Source organism: Styela clava, chromosome 14, assembly GCF_964204865.1.
Source record: "Styela clava chromosome 14, kaStyClav1.hap1.2, whole genome shotgun sequence".
In the NCBI taxonomy this organism is placed as follows: domain Eukaryota; kingdom Metazoa; phylum Chordata; class Ascidiacea; order Stolidobranchia; family Styelidae; genus Styela; species Styela clava.
The window spans coordinates 8,983,930-9,001,813 of NC_135263.1; the positions used below are offsets into that span (position 1 = coordinate 8,983,930).

General features: G+C 33.1%; 2 protein-coding genes across 9 annotated transcripts; one reads left to right on the forward strand and one right to left on the reverse strand.

Moving 5' to 3' along the window:
- Positions 1 to 586: 586 nt before the first annotated feature.
- LOC120341679 (carboxylesterase 4A-like) lies at positions 587 to 6,541 on the reverse strand. 6 transcript variants are annotated; one of them, XM_039410247.2, is made up of 8 exons: positions 5,345 to 6,534; positions 4,410 to 4,516; positions 3,434 to 4,053; positions 2,877 to 3,093; positions 2,415 to 2,577; positions 1,871 to 2,054; positions 1,655 to 1,757; positions 587 to 822 (listed from the first exon to the last, which is right to left on the reverse strand). In XM_039410247.2, the coding sequence occupies exons 1-8, from the start codon at positions 5,779 to 5,781 to the stop codon at positions 674 to 676; spliced, it is 1,980 nt and encodes a 659-aa protein (XP_039266181.2). In that variant the 5' UTR covers positions 5,782 to 6,534; the 3' UTR covers positions 587 to 673. The 6 variants fall into 6 exon arrangements, 3 of the variants coding, with proteins under 3 accessions (XP_039266181.2, XP_039266183.2, XP_039266185.2); XM_039410249.2 differs by lacking the exon at positions 1,655 to 1,757; XR_013480414.1 differs by lacking the exon at positions 1,655 to 1,757 and having other exon boundaries at positions 618 to 822; positions 1,871 to 2,134; positions 5,345 to 6,541.
- A 2,793-nt stretch (positions 6,542 to 9,334) lies between these two features.
- LOC120341686 (transmembrane protein 272-like) lies at positions 9,335 to 17,357 on the forward strand. Of its 3 annotated transcripts, none has more exons than XM_078120259.1 (5): positions 9,335 to 9,507; positions 12,766 to 12,921; positions 13,396 to 13,455; positions 14,183 to 14,404; positions 14,892 to 17,357. In XM_078120259.1, exons 1-5 carry the CDS (start codon positions 9,429 to 9,431, stop codon positions 15,065 to 15,067), a joined length of 693 nt encoding a protein of 230 aa, XP_077976385.1. In that variant the 5' UTR covers positions 9,335 to 9,428; the 3' UTR covers positions 15,068 to 17,357. The 3 variants fall into 3 exon arrangements, with proteins under 3 accessions (XP_077976385.1, XP_039266192.2, XP_039266193.2); XM_039410258.2 differs by lacking the exon at positions 9,335 to 9,507 and adding an exon at positions 9,558 to 10,470; XM_039410259.2 differs by lacking the exon at positions 9,335 to 9,507 and adding an exon at positions 11,290 to 11,517.
- Positions 17,358 to 17,884: the final 527 nt, after the last annotated feature.

Sequence of the window (17,884 nt, forward strand, 5' to 3'; positions counted from 1 at the left end):
TTGTACTTAGCCAAGATGAAAATTATGTGTCTTAACCAGAATTCTATCCGCCTTGCTATTGAATTACTCTTAACCGGTGCGTACTGTTAACTCACAGACTAGAATTCATCCCGTAGCATCGACTTCTCGTTCACTTCTGTAAAAATCCCCAATCAGCACAGCATTAATTTAGTTGTGACGTAACAATCGGTAATTTATGCAGTCGTCCAAATATTATTTTAACGCGATTAATTAAGCACGTTTCGTTTTTTCAGTTTCGCGTGCACTATTTTTAAACGTTTGCAAAACTTGGGTATAAACGATGCGAACACACTTCAAATGAGCATCGAAAAATTTGCAATAATGAGGAATGGACATATTCTGGGGTCAAGGATCAGGGAAACATCCAATCATTCGGTTGTCAGACGTTGGTCCGTCGGTGTTTCAAACATTTTAGCATGGTTATGTGACATTCGATCAGATCTCGATGGTATACGAAGCATCTTTCGCCGAAAATTACCGCTTCAAATATCTATTTCGACCCACCTGTGCTATCCAGATCGTCTGTCCCGTAGTAATCTATAGCAGTTATTGTGCACTCACAATATTCAGGTAAAACATTTTTACTGAGATCAGGCTCAAAAATTTAACAGTGTAATCAAATCGAAATAATAAATATTGGAAACAAAGACAGTTATGCGTATGATCGAATATTTATAGGTTCACATTTCACTAATTCGGCACCTTCACCGCCTTCTCGCAACGAAGTACTGTACGATTTCCGGCAACAGCAGCAGCAAATCGAATGTACATAAGAATGTATTATCCTGCGATGATATGGACCTGAAGTGTAAGATTCTGGTCAGTAATTTTAAACAAAATAGTTTATAGATAATTATTCAGAAGACGAAGTTTTTGAAAAATCTAATAATTGAACTACAAAGAAAGAGATAAAAAAAATTCGAGGCTCGTCTTGCACTATAAACAGTTCATATATATATATATGTCTACTACGTTTTTATCAGTATTTTCCAGTTTACAATATATATATATTCGTTTGAAGTATACTTCATAATTTTAGTGCTTCTGAGTCTCCAAATTTAATGGAGAAATATTATGGAATTGGGTCATTTTACCACACTTCTCTGTCATCATATTTTGCGGCGCTGGTTACTAAATAAAAAGACGAAATGAAGAACGACAAAAATAACCGAAGCAGTATGATATATTTAGAAGAAAATATGCGGAACATAGACTACTTAGAGCAGCGTTCCATCCAGAAAGGAACTTCGTGGTTTTAGCGGAGGATATTTTACTTCGTATCTGCTTGTAGTATTACTAATAGTTTTGGCCTATTTCGTCTTATTGTAATGATTATTTATGCAGAAATTATATATATACTATTCAAACTGTACAAAAACTAGAGTTCTATTCGTGCGTATCACAAGTTAAAGTCGAATCTTTGAAATTGAGTGACAAATAGAAACATTTGTTACGAGTATGGGAGGAATGGAGTGTTTAAAATAGACCAATGGAGGTAAGTATAAAAATACGGGTGATATAGGGTGTAGCGATATAACATAATATATAAGCACTAATTAAACTTAGAGAAAAGGTGAATGAGTCTATCGTTCTGTGCAATATATAATTTCTTAATAGCCTACATATAACTAACTTTTCATGATAATTATGGCCATTGCAAACATGATTATTGCAATTGCGATAACTGGTAAAACAATAACTTCGGTGTTCATCAATTTTCCCTTGTTTTCTTTTATCTGGAAAATAAAAAAAAACACTGGTTGTTGATCAAAATCTTTGAACCACCATATTGACAAAACCAAGGGGAACTAAGAATATAACTGTGTATATCAATTCTATTGTTAGTTACCTGTTTTCGCTTATAAGACAGGATTGATATCTCTTCAGTCCAAAATTTGTATAGGTCTCCAGTTAGGTGACTTCGTACTTCAACCAAATCTTCGTGGCTGCTCTTTCGTCCAAAACGCATGTACTTACCACTTGAAGAATTATAAGTCGGCCAGGTGACCCGTACTCCATTACTGTTGGGGTTTCTAGCATAAAACGGGAATTTTGAAAGCGCGTCGAACGTCTGGGGTAGGAATATTTTAAAAATAACAATCGCTTGCAAGTACTGTAATAGATAACAAGGTAGACGTTTAAATTTTCTGAGTAACATCAAATAGATATGGTAAATTAATGTGTTAATAAAAAATATAAGAAAATTTAGATTAATATGCTTATTTGTATTTACTTGCACTCGTCTAAGTTAATAATATGATATATATATATATGCCCCATGAAACGGTGACGAATAGCTTTTGACTTAAGCGATCCCGTATTGAAATGTACGAGTATCTATTCGCAGTAACCTGTTTCTTATTAGAAGACATGTAATGACCTATTTTCCTCACCCGGTTTTAGCAAAATTGGTCCAATAAATTATCATTTGCATGCTAAGTGTCTTGTCGTCTTGACTGGTATCGGAAAAACTAAATGGGGCACCGAAAACATACGGGAGTTCTTCTGTGTGTCTTGCTCCCTCCACCCATTCCTGGCTTTTGTTACGCGGAATAGCTGAAAAAATAGAAAGTGTAAATCAGAAATGTAAAAATATTGCTTTGGAATTCCAAAAAATATAATATGGACCACTGTGACCAATAGACCATCCGAATAGAGTGAATAATTTTATTCCGGTAAATTGAAATCCTCACACTTGTTTGATAAAATGTGTCAACGGTATCAATGGAATCAGAACCTTAAAATCCGATTAGATTATGCGTCTCAAAGCGTATCGATGGTCCAATGCATTTGCGCGCATTTGCATAGGTGTGTGTTAGACTAATTTTATTTGGCTTTGTGGAAACATTTCTCACCTAGTTGAGCGTTGATCAATCCATTCGAAGGAGTTTGCACAAAATAATACAAGTAAACATTGGAGCGCATATAAGATGATGCGATATCAGCAAATTTGATTGTGGGTGCAAGTAAGGTGAAATCTCTAGTGATATTGAGTGCTATTCTCCTCCATTTGTTTGAATTGTTTTCTTCGGACGAAATGTTAAGATATTTTTCGATGACAATATCTGTGACCTAATGAGAACAGTTAAAATTCAGTGATGAAGTTTCGTACGGTAGCAGAAATCTGTTCTGCAATATAATATTGTGTTATTTGCCTTTAATGTCCAATACTTCGTTTAAATTCACGATGTGCATGAATTATTCAAATAAATATATTTAAATGTTATGTTTTATATATGGAGTAGCAGAAGAAAGATCCTTAATACAATGCTTCATTCAGTGCCATACGTACTGAAAATTAATGTAAACGAAAACTACATATATATATATATTCTCCGTTTTATTTTAAGATCGTTCTCGTGAATATTTTGTCAGTTTTAGACTATGTTCTCTTTTTCTTAGTCAAACTAACCTTTTCTGTGTTGTCATAACTCCGTGCCAAAATTCTATTGGTGTAGCTTTGAAGCATACTCAATGATTTTACTTGAGAGATCTCTTCGAACAATACACTAATAACATCCACATCGTTCAAGCCCAAAATGAAATCGTATATTCCTCGAAAGTTCTGCTGTTCATTTTTCATAAAAGAATCAGGAAAATCGCCAATAAACTTTTTGTCAACAACAGGCCTCCACTGAAAATTTCTCTGCAAGCGAACAATTTCAACTGCAGTCAAGTTTTTAAGGCATTCTAACATTTCGTTCTCCGTGAGATCGGAACATGGAGAATTAAGAATAAAATTCTTTGCACTTCCTGGTTTGGATATAGCACCTGGAACTAACGTTACTCCACTCTGCGCTATCACCCGTTTGAACAAACTCGGCTGTTTCGAATCACTAGAAGTGGTATGCAGAGCAAAGGGTGACATCGCTTGTAGCAAGACCGAAACTGCACCTACAGATTCCCCAAATATGGTAACTTGATTTTTGTCTCCTCCGAAATACTCAATATATTCTTGAACCCATGACAGAGCAGCATATTGGTCTAGTAGTCCGTAGTTTCCGTTAAACATTCCGTCTTTGGTAATGTTTTCTAGTTAAAAATACCACACCGATAGTTGTATATATATATTTAAAGTTATCTATTATTTTCAAAATTTTAAATTGCTACAGGTAAAGGGAGTTTGATAATTAGTATTGTTTATTACTTGCGCGTTAAAGACATATAATCTCACAATTTACACCAAGACAACTAAAATAATGCACAGAGAGCTGTATATTCTAAAAAAAACTAAGTTTGGCCTTTGTTCAATCCTACCCAAACTATTATTCCAGTTGTCAATACTCGAAAGTATGAGCATAAAGTCAAAATTAAATAACTCACTTAGAAGTTCACTTTGCATGAAAAACAGCATTTTTGTGCCAGGTTCGCCGTACACTCTTGCTTACCTGAACTCATGAATCCCAAAGCCCCCAGTCTGTAATTGAACGTTACCGCAATAACGCTTCCAAACGTTGCCAATGCATATGCCCTGTATATGTCAGCAGAACTATATCTGTGAACGTATTAAAAATATATATTGAAACTCCAAGATTTATCAGCAAACTTGGGATAGCCATCTGGCAAGGACGTAGTTTATTTGAAGACATGGTCGAAGGTCTTCATGTATGCCGGTAATGTATTTAAATTCTTATCAAAGTACGCGGGTAAACTTGACATTCATTGATTGAAATTTAATTCAATATGCAATTGCATTTCAATCGACAAAAACATTTTATTTGATGCGATATAGTTTTTGCTATATATATAATATATATACATGTTTAATTCGTATTATTCTGATTGATAATAATCAGCATTGCAGTTGAGAGCTAGCTCAATTGATTCTTAATTGTTTGAAGAATAACAAAAATATTCACAATTTTACAGAAGGACGATCAAATATCATGGAAGTTCTGGAAAAGTATCGGTTATGATCTTTATCAGTCAAAATTAAAAACCAAGTTCACTCAGTTAAGAGTGTTACTTTTTAATAAGCCAGAACTTAAATATATCTCAAGAATTTTCAGATACATTATGTAAATTTAGTTTTTTACTGGATCCACAAGCTTAAATTGAATATTTGCAAAATTTTCGAAGCGTAGTTCAAATGATTTTGGATTGATATTACAAAGTTTAAATATATATTATATATATTTTATAAAATGATTATTTTTTCGTGAGTGTTAAAAAACTTGAACCGCCAAAAACTCTACACAGGCGACATGAAAGTGCTCGAACTTATGGAAACAAAAGTCAAGAATCGTTCGAAAAAGATTATTTCTCTTAATATAAATCAATATAATATCAGGCTTAGCTTCCCCCATGGACCCGATTTACTCACATCCAAGCGCCACCATGTATGAACACCATAACTGGCTGGAGAGGTGCGTCAGTAGATCTATGCTGGCGATAAATATTTAAATATAGGCAATCTTCATTTCCAATTACTTTGCTTGCATCAGCTGTCGGGTCTGACAAAATTGCCAATTGGGGGCAGTTAGGTCCGTATGTCGTGGCATATGGTTTCTCGTGTTGCCACCCATCATATTTTTTTGGTGATTTCCATCGTAAGTCCCCGATTGGAGCCTGAGCGTACGGAATTCCTAAATACTGCTCAACTTTTAAAACTCCACCTAAACTGAAAATTGAGCCTTCAACTGCACCTTGCTTCAACCGTACAACAGCTCGTTTTTCCTCATTTTCTGTTCCGCCGGAAAATGCAAATAACAGGCACAGGTTAAGCAAAACTATTATTTTTTGTTTATTGCTGCTCTTCATTCTTGTTTTTCAACGACAAACTGTTTGAAGTGTTATTTTAAACTGTCACGGTGTCATATTATTCAATATATTTTCGTGCCTGGCGGTAAGGGTCGGACAAAACATCCTAATCTTATGGATATCCCGAGGCTATGTTGCCAGCGGCCGAGTTTATGGCGCCATAGATATCCTCTTGTGAATGTTACGTAATTTTATAATACACTATACAGTATTTTGCTAGAATGCTCATGAATGTTAAACTTGATTGCAGTCGTGGGATTTCCATTAAAGTGGCGACATTTTGTGGATGGTGGCGCTCCATACATAATTCTGAAATCATCAAATTGGGAGCGGTCGCGAACTAGAAAAAATATATGCAATCCCTTTTATAGGGACATGCCATATAGTGAACACGACTATCATGATCGTGGTGGAAAATTCAAAGCGCAAGCTTTATCAACAGAATTATTATCAATATAAAATAGGGAAAAAAACGTAAAAAATGTGTGTGAAAAAAAATAAATTCCGATTACTTGATTTCATCAATGCCGTTTTTGGTATTATTGAAAAAATTAATGTTATTCATACGACGTAGACGTAGAGTGACGTAAATCTGTTTTTCGACAAGTGCATTACATGCCCACAAAATCTATAGCATCGTCGTAAATTGCTCAGTTCGGGTATGTACACAATAATATATATAACCTATATAGCATTAACCTATATCACATTAAACTGCTTTTGGTATATATATATATATCTAGTTTTAATGTATGGACAAATTTTAATGCATAGCCATTTCCATATTGTTCTTTCATATTTTCATTACTGATGAGCTTTCAATGCGTATAGTGTTCTTTTGAAATGGCACATTCCAATTTGATTTAATACTTTTCAAATTTTATATTTCGGTAGTTAGGCTACTTAGTAATATTCACATTAGTGATGGGGTTATTACTTCCGGCGCTCTTAACAGTTTTAATCAGTTATGGTGCAATGAATGCAGCGCTTTTTAAATGGTGCCGCACTTCTGTGAATTTTAATGGCTTGACGATAAAGATACATATTTGTTGTACAATTAATTGAATTGGCATTTAATCACATCAATGGTAATTTTATTGGAAGGCGTGCGGTATTTACCCTATTAGCTAAATTGAAATTGGTGAAATATCCTACATCCCTACAAGATACATATTTGTTGTGCAATTAATTGAATTGGCGTTTAAACACATCAACAGTAATTTTATTGAAAGGCGTGTGGTATTTACCCTATTAGTTAAATTGAAATTAGTGCAAGGATTACAGACGGTATATATAATATATCATATATATGTAGGTGATGCAACACGAGAATTTCTTAAAATTAAGATAATAAATACCAATATTTTTAACATATCATAACGTTTGAAGTATGAAAAAGTTTGTAGTATATATATTATTAATTGCATCGGTAAATAGTGGCAACTAATACTAGTCATACAATAGATAAACATAACGATATATTAATATAACGGTGTCAACATATAGTCATGAAATAATAATTTTCTAACATTTCTGTACGAATTCACAGAAATAAAATGGATGCATCAGTTTTAACTTATTTGACGCCACTTTTGTGAAATCTCTTTCAACCTGTCTGCACGGAAAAATTGCCCTTTAGAGAAGTACAAGTTGAAAGTTTCACTTGACTGGTGAGTTGCTCATTGCCATTCTTTTACATGAAGGAAACATAATATAATAATGCATATTAGAACAAATTGTGCGTGACAGTGAAATATTTCCAAATTCAACTGTATCAAGTCATACATTAGCAAACTATGTTTCCTTAGCATTGAATGCGTTTTTCTAGCATGACACAGCGGTTTGTAGCAGTTATCTTTTCCCCACCTTTCTGTCTTTAGTTGAATCATTATGACCTTGCTTCAAGCAAACTTACACATATCATTTATGAACCTTGCTTATGTCAAAGTCACATTCTCAATTTAGTTCTTTTGATTAGTTTGAATTCTTGTTTCGCTCATTCGAGACTTCAATTTGATCAAAATCAATCCTTCGAGGCTTTTGTTCTGTGTAGATCCGCTGATCATCCTTCCACCTGGCTTTCATTTCCTGTTCATATTGATAAGGATGCAGAAGAATTTGCTGTAGTAACGCTAACTCTTGTCCGCTGAACTGTTCAATCCTGTAAAAGTCTGAAAGTGTTTTACAATGCTGCTATGCAGGTTCAGTTCGGTCTTACTACTTACTGAATAGAGCGCGAAGAGCGCAGGAGAGCGCGAAGAGCGCAGGAGAGCGCGAAACATCGCAGAAGAGAGGGAAAGAGCGCAGAAGAGCGCGAAACAGCGCAGAAAAGATGCACCAAGATGGCGCACAACCTGAACACAGTATGTGTACCAGATTAGGGTGCATTATGAAGTATGTGCACCAAGATGACGCACAACCTGAACACAGTATGTGTACCAGGTTAGGGTGCATCGTGTTTGGTTATTTAAAGATGTTGAAGAAAACTGATATAAACTCGTGATCATTCCCTACCACTGCATACTGTTTCCCATCAAATTATCTAAAATTTCACGGACGCTAAAAAATAATGAAAGAAAAATGTTTCCATCTCTTCTGCGCCCTTTCCCTCTCTCTGCGCTGTTTCGCGCTCTTCTACGCTCTATTCAGTAAGTAGTAAGACCCCTGTTATTGAAATATACCGGTCTGCCGGTATTTCTTTGGACTCACTATCTTATCAATATAATATTTATCTCGTAGGAAACACGTCTATGCAATTGTACCGTATTGCCCAGACAACACAATGAGTTGCTGCATAATGAGTTGAAGCGTCAGTTCCAAGTTAATCTATGCTGTGTTGCATGTTTATTACAGTATTATTACTGTATTAGCCATTTTATATCACATGATTATTTGATGCTATTTGTATATGGCAAGCAGACATGTGACAATTGAAAAAATATTTCACCAGCAAGGAAATTATGGTATTGATGAGCACAGGAAGTGAGTTGTGGCAATACGCAGAACGAAATGCTGTCTGCTTTCAAAAGCCGCGTGGGTGTTGGTGGAATGACGCAGATATTCTGAAGCAAAAAATTGTTTTGATTTAATAAAAATAGAAAGTTTCGTTAATCGTTATTTTAAATGTTGGAGGAGGTGTTCATGATAGTAAGTTTTGTTGTTTTAAATTTTGGAGGAGGTGTTCATGATTTAGAATGACGCACAGTCAATTTATAAGACAATCATGTGATTCTGAAATGATGCAACAATCTTTTTATTTTATTTTTGCAATTGCAATCAGGTTAATAGCTCAGATGGTTTTAAGAATACCTGTGCTTTGAATCATAAATTGACAAAAATAATGGTCTGTAAGTACATGAAGTAACAGTATATATGTGGCATTGAAGTTAAGAATATTAATACTGTAATATAATTTGATGATTATCAAACAATGCTGAATGGTTGTCCTTTCTCCTTTGACACGCATTTACTGTATTGGTAAAAAATAGCAAGAAGTGAGTTATACCATATCTACATCCAATGCCTTTTACGGAGAAATTATCATTTTGTTATTACAGAATTGTGATAGGTTATAACTTATACAAGCTGCAATAGTCCAGTTAAGCGATTCTTATCTGAGTTAGGCTATATCTAACTAACACTCAAATATGTCGAATGAAAAATCTTATGGAGCCTTAGAAACTGAGGGTGATGCATCAGCACCTGGTCACAGTGAACCAACAGAAGGTACGGTATCTTCCACATGCATATAATTCTTTTTTAGTTTATGTAAAGTGTAAATGATTTGTCAGCTCTGTTGCATTATTATTTAATTTCATCAACCTAATAATTTCTATGCATACCGCATATCTGCAAAATGTGATATTGTCCCAGATATTTTTATATGCTTATTATTTCAATATTGATCATTTTGATTCTTCCCAAGAAAGAATAATTTTGTAAACCGCATTTGCTTTATTATATCATTCCAAGAATTATATAACTACAATATAACTTGCCAAATTTATGATTAATGCCTACATGTCCTGTATTCTACCTGCAAAATGCAGCCTGACTTTACCCCATCATCTTCAATAATATGAGTCTTTTTTCTTGAACTTAATACCTTTAATTAAAAGAATATGTGAACAGAAATCCAAAGCTATACCTGTGAATGACCTATATATTTTATCTTATACAATATCTGCAATATTTACATTTTAATAATGCTTACTATTTTTATTGTCATATGATGTTTCATCAAGATTTTGTCATATAGCCAAACCGTCTTGTGATCACACTCACACGCACAAACTCAAAGCTTTGCATAATTAATACAAAAATATCAATTGCTACTCTCAAGCTGCGAAAAGATATCCACCGAATATAAGCTAAAAATAGGAGTGGGCCATATATGATTTGTACTCTTAAATCTCTATCTCTCAATGAGCCATGTTTGGCATGTATATAATACCAATTTAGGCTTTACTGTTTGTCATATGATATGGAGAGGGAAATTGCATATTTGAAAAATTGATTACTTGGGAAGTTTCAAACTAGAATGCGTACAATTGATTGCTTCATGTCTTAGACTTATGTTTATACTGTTCTTCAGTCTGATTTGAAATGAAATAGCTTGAAATATTACTGCTTTGAATTGTAATTCTTTATACAAATGTACTATGGCTGTCGCTCCGGAACAGATTACAGGTGAGAGCAGGGTGAAGTAAAATATGAATTCAGTTGATGAATTGACATGATTGACTAAAACATGTGAGAAATATCTGAATATGAATTAGATTAAAGATTTGATATATTTTGAATATAAACTCCTTTTTACCAAATTTAAAATAATGAAATACTTATATTATCATATAATTAAAAAGTGTATTCGTGTTTTGGTCTCTAAGAATGATTGTGTTGTTGAATATGTAATTCTTTTTGTTGTATTATAATTTATCTAGTTTCGTTCGTGATCCAATATTATCAGTGTTGTGATTGAATTTATAATACAATTGTCTATTATATTGTCTATTTCTGGGTGGTCCAATGTTGTCGGCTCCGCGGGCCACAAATATTTTTTGGATTGTTTGCGGGCCGCAATTGTGCCAAGAATAGGTAAACAGTGCAATACAAAACGAACCCTTTTATTGTGCAAACACATAGTTATCAGACATAGCCATCTCAGGCTAATAGAAATCCGCATTCGATTTTTGTTTCTATGGTACCTATATTGTTAGCATATATTCCCGACCAAAAAGATAGAAAGCCAGATAATGAGTTATACTGCCAAGCACATCATTCGACTTCGCTAGTTGCCCGAACTAGCCATAACTTTAGTTCATTCAGTGACAGTAGTGATGTAACAATATATCAAAAGATTTTTCTGATTAATTTTATTACGAAACAACACGAAATAGGATTCTTTGATTACTCTCCAAATGTGACGCGGGTCACAGATAATAGAGCGGCGGGCCACATGTGGCCCGCGGGCCTGGGTTTGGACCACCCTGGTCTATTTCATGGAACAATTGAGTGTATCTGTGTTAATCAAAAGCCAAAATCTAACTTTGTCAAAAGCAATGTCACTCTGATATGAAAATTTTTTATGTAGGCATGTGCCTTTATCACTATTTAGTTATCCTGATATTGAGAGCATATTACCTTATATGTCTTCAGATCTATATCAATTACAGTAATTTAATTTTTAAAAGAAGTTAATAAGAAAAATAAATATGTCTACAGATCCTTTAAAATGTGAGTAAAGTTGGACATCTTGTCATCATTTGGAATGATATGCCATTTGGGTTCTTTATAAATTTCACAGCATGCCATATTCTTTATCCACAACTCCCAGTAATTATTTAATAACCCTCAAGCATGGTTGGGTTGTATTTAGACGCTCTTCACTGAATCAATTGGTGGAAATTGACAACAGTTAGTATTGCTCATCACAATACGAATACACATGTATTTACCAAAAGGACGTTATGGATTAATATTTGGCTGTAGACAAGACAATCTAATGACCTGACTAATGAATATTAAATTGTGGTCTGCCTGTTGTAATACATTTTCGTTTATTTCCTAATTGCAGCAAATGGAATATCGTCAATCAATTTGTCACAGCTTCACCACAAAAAAATTCTGGCATCTGTATAGATTATTAGGGGTGTGATATGCTTGTGGAATTGCTGTTTTCATGTCATTTTCAACTGAAATAATCTGTTCATACTTGCATGTTCTATTGTTACTTATTTCAATGGATATGTTTATTGAAATTATATATCATCCATCTGCATGAAAGCAAGGATTAGGTTCTTCTAATAATATTATAAAGTAATTAAATAATGTTACACTATTGTTGTTGAGTTGAAGATCATTCATTTTATGCAATACTTATTTAATAACATATTATGCAATACTTATATATTATAATATCAATTGTTGGTCTGAGTTACTGAATTTGCTATTCTGCTTTGATGTGCTTCATAACTCACTTAGAGATGCTATTCTATCGATGCTAACTTCATTTCATGATAGTGGTAGGGTAGTAGAACTTCAAAATCTTGATGAAATTTTCTATTGATTGATTTGGATTAAAATTTTATTTCATTATTATTTAAGGGTGTCATACTTTGCTTTGTATCAGATTTAGAAATTTGTGATGAATTTTTGAATTGATTCACTTTTTGTTTACATTTCATCATGCTAAACTCTTAATCAATTTCAGTGGACCCTGCTACTTTTAAACTTCATTTTTTCATCATAGCACGTTAGCAACACCAAAACTAAAAATTCTTGAATACCAGTAATAAAGCAATACCATCATCCATCATGAACTGTAGGCATACCTTATTCAACTTGTATCTGAAACTTTCGAAACTCTCATCTTGATCCTACTTACAATTACGGTATCTTCATATATCTTCTATCAATCATCTTTCAAATATAATATTTTATACTTTCAATAATGAACTAACATGTAATATTTTATTTACATAGCGGATGCTGAAGCACCACCCACATACACTGATACTACGAACAGTGCACCTCCACCATCTTACGATTCTTTATTTGGTCAAATCAAAGATGCAAAAGATAAATCCACAGGAAGTGCGGATTTTTTGAAAAGTGTTTGCTTCATCATATTCAGTACAAGTAAGTGTTAATTAAAGATTAGTTAGCTAATAAATTTTTATATTACACATTTCAAACAATAGGTCAGGTTACATGAGAATGAATGACTTTTCTTTGTCGATGACTTTGTCAGAGTGGATCCTTATGTTTATAAGGCAATGATGCTATAGCAGAGATAAACATGACTATCCTAGGTAATTCACCGACTGACACAATGTATTTCTGTAATGCCTGATCAAAGTCAGGACTTCCTCAATCATGCTATACTCCATACATAGTATTACATAGTAAACACATTCTGAAGCTTGAAAAATGAGAGTTAGAACTTCATTTAAACACGTTTTGCAGATCCAATATAATTCGTGTGGAAATAATACAGATAATGATAATATATTAAAATAGTCGTTGAGCCAATACTGAATCACAGCGTGACTGGATGAGGCTTTCACAATAACCTTGGTAAACTCTTAATAAGTTTTTATTATTTTTTCGCAGTTGGATTCACCATCTTCATTGCAATTATGCTGTGCATCCCTGTGTCAATGATTGTTATTGGTGAGTAAAACTTATTCATACAATACAATTGAGAATAACATGGACAAGTAAATAGTACAATACTCATTACAAAGAAAAAGAAATGATTATTGAGCAATGTTGCATGCGAGCATCATTTTTCATTTGTATGCTAGAATAGAAAAAAGAAGCTCAATCATTGAGTAGACATTGAAATTAAAGTAATCCGTCGGATGGGTCAGGAATGAGAACAGATCATCAGTGAAATTGAAACTTTATGAACCATATAGACAGAAATTTTTTATAAACTAATCCAGGGGTGTGCAACCTGCGGCCCACAGGGAAAAATTGTGCGGCCCGGGGAGAAGAGGCCAATTTTGAATGGTGTGCGGCCCTCGAAACAGGTTTTTAATTTGATTTAATCTCTTAAGTGTAGGTAATTCCAATCCCTTTGCGTTGCAAAACTCGTGCGAAGCAAACAACGCATGTCATAAGATCAATAACCAAAATTTTTGTGCCTGACCAGAAGGCACATGCTAAATAAAGGTGCGGCCCGCGGTTTCACCCAGTTATCTGTATCTGGCCCACTCGTACAAAAGGTTGCACACTCCTGATCTAATCAACCAATCATATGTTAATAACATTTCAACTACTATTAGTTTGCAGGCTAAGACCAGCATTAATAGTTTAGATTATTGCTAAGTTCACCAAAGCTAGATCCCTAAATGCTTCAATATTTATACAATATGCTATGCCATTTTTTTAACAGGGGCAATAAACTTGAACAATTGTCCTCTTGAACGTTTTATTCCAATATGGCTGATTGTAGCTGGTTCAGTCAGTGCATTCATGCAACTTGGATCTATCTTCAAAAAAATCAAGGCTAAATGTGACGGAATTGACGATCCTGAGGAAGAAGCACAATCTTCCTCTGTGCTGAATGGATTCAATGGTCTTATCGGGTGTTTCAATATTGCATGGTTTTTCGCTGGTATGCTTAATTATATGATAAGCCAAATTGTGTCTATCCCGTATAGGATACGAATATTTGATTATCTGTTTTGAAAAAAGTAAACGGTTTTAATAAATTTTACAATTATTAAATAAGTCTTGCTTTTATTTGGTATTATAGTTTTTCAGTCTATTGGCAAATATTTATCAGTAATAAATTTCAGACTGTTATAATTAGATTTGCTTCAATGGATATTGACTTGTTTCGAATTTCTGAGAAAATTCAGTGCTATTTTTGTTTTAAATTTAATGAAATTTTGATTAGCGATTGAGTAAAAATAAAATGTGAACAGTCATTGATATGTTTCCCATAATTCCCTCGTCATATCGTCATATGGGATATTATAGTCAGTAAACTGTATTCAATACTATAAAATTTTCTTTTTCTATAATATTTCGAAATCCTGATGCTATGTACCTAATTTGCTTATGGTAATTCATTAAAACTTTTTTATAAATGTTTTTAGGAAATGTATGGGTCTACAGAGCATATTCGTCGAAAAATACAGGTAATCCTGTACTTGAAAATTATTGTGATCCAGTGACATATTATTTTGCATTTTGGATCATCACGACTGCTTACATCATTTTGGCACTCGTGTGTTGTTGCTCCTGTTGCATTGCTGCAGGTGGAAGAAAATAGAGTTCCAAGTGAGGACATGGAAGCGGTTCCCTGTTTTGATTGAAATTATATTTACTTTGTCGTTCATTTTCAGTTTAGTAGATAGTTAAATATACTTTCATAATGATGACCCAATTTTACGATAATTCGTGCCAAGATCTTTTATACTAAGATATCTCACCTATTTGCTGATAGTTTCAAATTAGTTACCTTTGACTTTATCTCTCCTATTGGCTGAAAATTTGAAAATTCAATTTGCTGCGTGGGTGGGGACAGGTCATACTGCCCTTTTGTCTATTTGTGCATACCTTGGTTGTGATGAAGCATTACAGACTGCTAATGTAGCATTCTTAGTGGTCATGCTTAACAGATCATGTGTGTGCTTTGAAAAGATTAATATTTGTTTAAGGCGTGCATTGTCTGTATTTCACTACAGATACTGTTTGTTTGATTTAAATAGTTGATTTATAGTCTATTTTGACCTAAATTGTAAAACGCTATATGGAATTTCATCATTTTGCTATTTCCTACTTTATTAAAAGGGAATATTTTCAGTGCCATTACTTTAAAATGTTACCTTTATTGTACTATTTGGTTAGCTCGATAGTCGATAGGCATCTTGAATATTCTTCAGCAGTGTGTTATGCCCAATTGCCCATATTCGTCTGAGATCAATTCTTGATCAAACTGTTATCATGGGAACATTTTCAGTATATATCATTATTTTTTTTGTTTCACCATTCTTATAAACAAGAGATTTTCAGATTATGGACAAACTTATTATTCAAGAAATTTTTTTTGGTACTTCTTCACTACTTGTTATTGCATGTATGTTAATTCTAATGTATTGTTATGTGTTGTAGAATGCAGTAGGTTTTTTCTTTTTAGTCGTATTAGAGTTTTTTTTTTTTTTCTTTGTTTCATGATACATTTAAAAGACCTATGTTTCGATTAATGTATTCTGATTTTTCGATTTTTGCGGACAGATTAAAAAATTAACAGTTATGTTATACAAATTTTTCACTTTAATCCAAATTTTGTCCTACTCTCCGTTGCACCTATTTTGCCTTTCAATGTGGTTCTATTATAGTATTTTTATACACACTTGATTGATGCGTACAATCTAATATGGAAGATATCATAAATACCATTTTCGTTAATAAAAATGATATGCAGTTGTATAACATTACTTTATTTAATCAGGGCGTAGCAGAAATAGTGTTTCTTCAACTTGTTTATCTGTTCCATTTTTTTTTGCACATTGCTCAGTATCTTACTGTCTGTCATATAGTTATTTTGATGACCCTATTATGAGATATATTTGAAAGGATTGCTGTAGAGATTTAAAATAATATATGATACAGCTACTTGAGAACTTTATCAGTAAAAATGAATGTATAGAAAGTTAAATCGAAACCCCTAAGAACAGTGTTTCTCTACCATACACAGTCATAATCGCTTTAGTGAATATCATCCATCACCAAGCAACGAATATGATGTTGTCTTGGGGAAAATTTAATAATTTGGTGTGTAAGTATATCTATCGCAAACTTTTCTTCAATTTCTACTTACCTATTATATCTATCATGCATTCAAAAAACCTTGTGATCCTCTATTTAGTACTCAGGTAACGATTTGTATTTCCCTAATATTCATGCAAAACGTCTACCCCTGCCTTTACTCCTTGATATCGCAATGTCTACAATTTACAGATATCTAAATTATTCTGCACAAAATCATTATTCCCAATTTGGCTCATCTTAGTTCTTTTTGAGGTGGTATTTTATCTGATATTTTTTTCAATGTATTACCGGTATATTATACGAAGTTGGATTAATCTCTATTAGATGTTATAAGTGTAAATGTATCGTTTAATATATTATGAAATATTTCATTGTTTTGACTTAATTGATTATGTGATCATGAGAGTATTTTTTTAGTTTTCATCAACATCCATAATATATCATTTCACAGATGAGATTTTAGTGCTACTTCGATATGTGATCTCAACGGTTGTGGGATCTCAGTGATTTTAGTTAGGAACTGAATTCTATGAGAATGTCTATATGTGATTAAATGCTTACCAAAGTTTCGTATGCGATTGAGATCATGTTACCAAATGAGATTGCATACCGAAATGGTACAAGATTTTTACATCACTTTTGTTTGTATTCAGTAATTTCACAATTTTAGTTGTTTCTAACTGCCTGTAAGTTGGAATCTGTTGCCCACAATTTTGGTTCTGACAATTCTGACCGAAAACATTATTTTTATATTCCTGACTATCTGAAATTTGCCATCCAGTTTTATCGAAATAGAAAGTCAATGTAGAATGGATATTTTCTTTCAGTAGTAGTTTCACATTGTACAAAAGCCCGATTTTTGCAGAAATGTTTCACCTTATGCATTGGGACTTGATTTTGTTTTCCATAGATTTAATTGTAATATAATTATAATGATTACATAATTATATTGTAGTTATATGCATTGGTGCTGAAACTAAAGAGATATATTTGGAAAGTTTTTCTGAAGCACTTTTATTTTAAATTACAGATTTGGTGTTGAAAAAAGTAGTTGATGTTTGTTTACTTATCCTAATGACTTAGTGTCCTATTCTGTTAAAAAGGCTTTCTTATCTAATTCAATTTTAATATTCAATAGTATAATTATTTTAACTATAACACTGCATGTGTTTAACGTCTTAAATAAAGTACTTACTACTCGTTTTCCTTATAATGTAACTTATAAGTTGTACTAATAAAACTATGGGTTTGATTACAATTTGTTCATTTGCTTTGCTTTTACTTATCATGGTGTTATGGTGGTTGTTTGAGTTAA

Excerpts from the sequence above, each read along its gene's own strand:
- LOC120341679 (XM_039410247.2), bottom strand. The coding sequence starts at position 5,781 with ATGAAGAGCAGCAATAAACAAAAAATAATAGTTTTGCTTAACCTGTGC. Across the intron at positions 1,758-1,870 it reads TGTCTTATAAGCGAAAACAG|ATAAAAGAAAACAAGGGAAA; the intron begins GTAACTAACAAT and ends TTTATTTTCCAG. Across the intron at positions 823-1,654 it reads GGCCATAATTATCATGAAAA|GTCCATATCATCGCAGGATA; the intron begins GTTAGTTATATG and ends CTTACACTTCAG.
- LOC120341686 (XM_078120259.1), top strand. The coding sequence starts at position 9,429 with ATGTCGAATGAAAAATCTTATGGAGCCTTAGAAACTGAGGGTGATGCA. Across the intron at positions 9,508-12,765 it reads TCACAGTGAACCAACAGAAG|CGGATGCTGAAGCACCACCC; the intron begins GTACGGTATCTT and ends TTATTTACATAG. Across the intron at positions 13,456-14,182 it reads TGTGTCAATGATTGTTATTG|GGGCAATAAACTTGAACAAT; the intron begins GTGAGTAAAACT and ends TTTTTTTAACAG.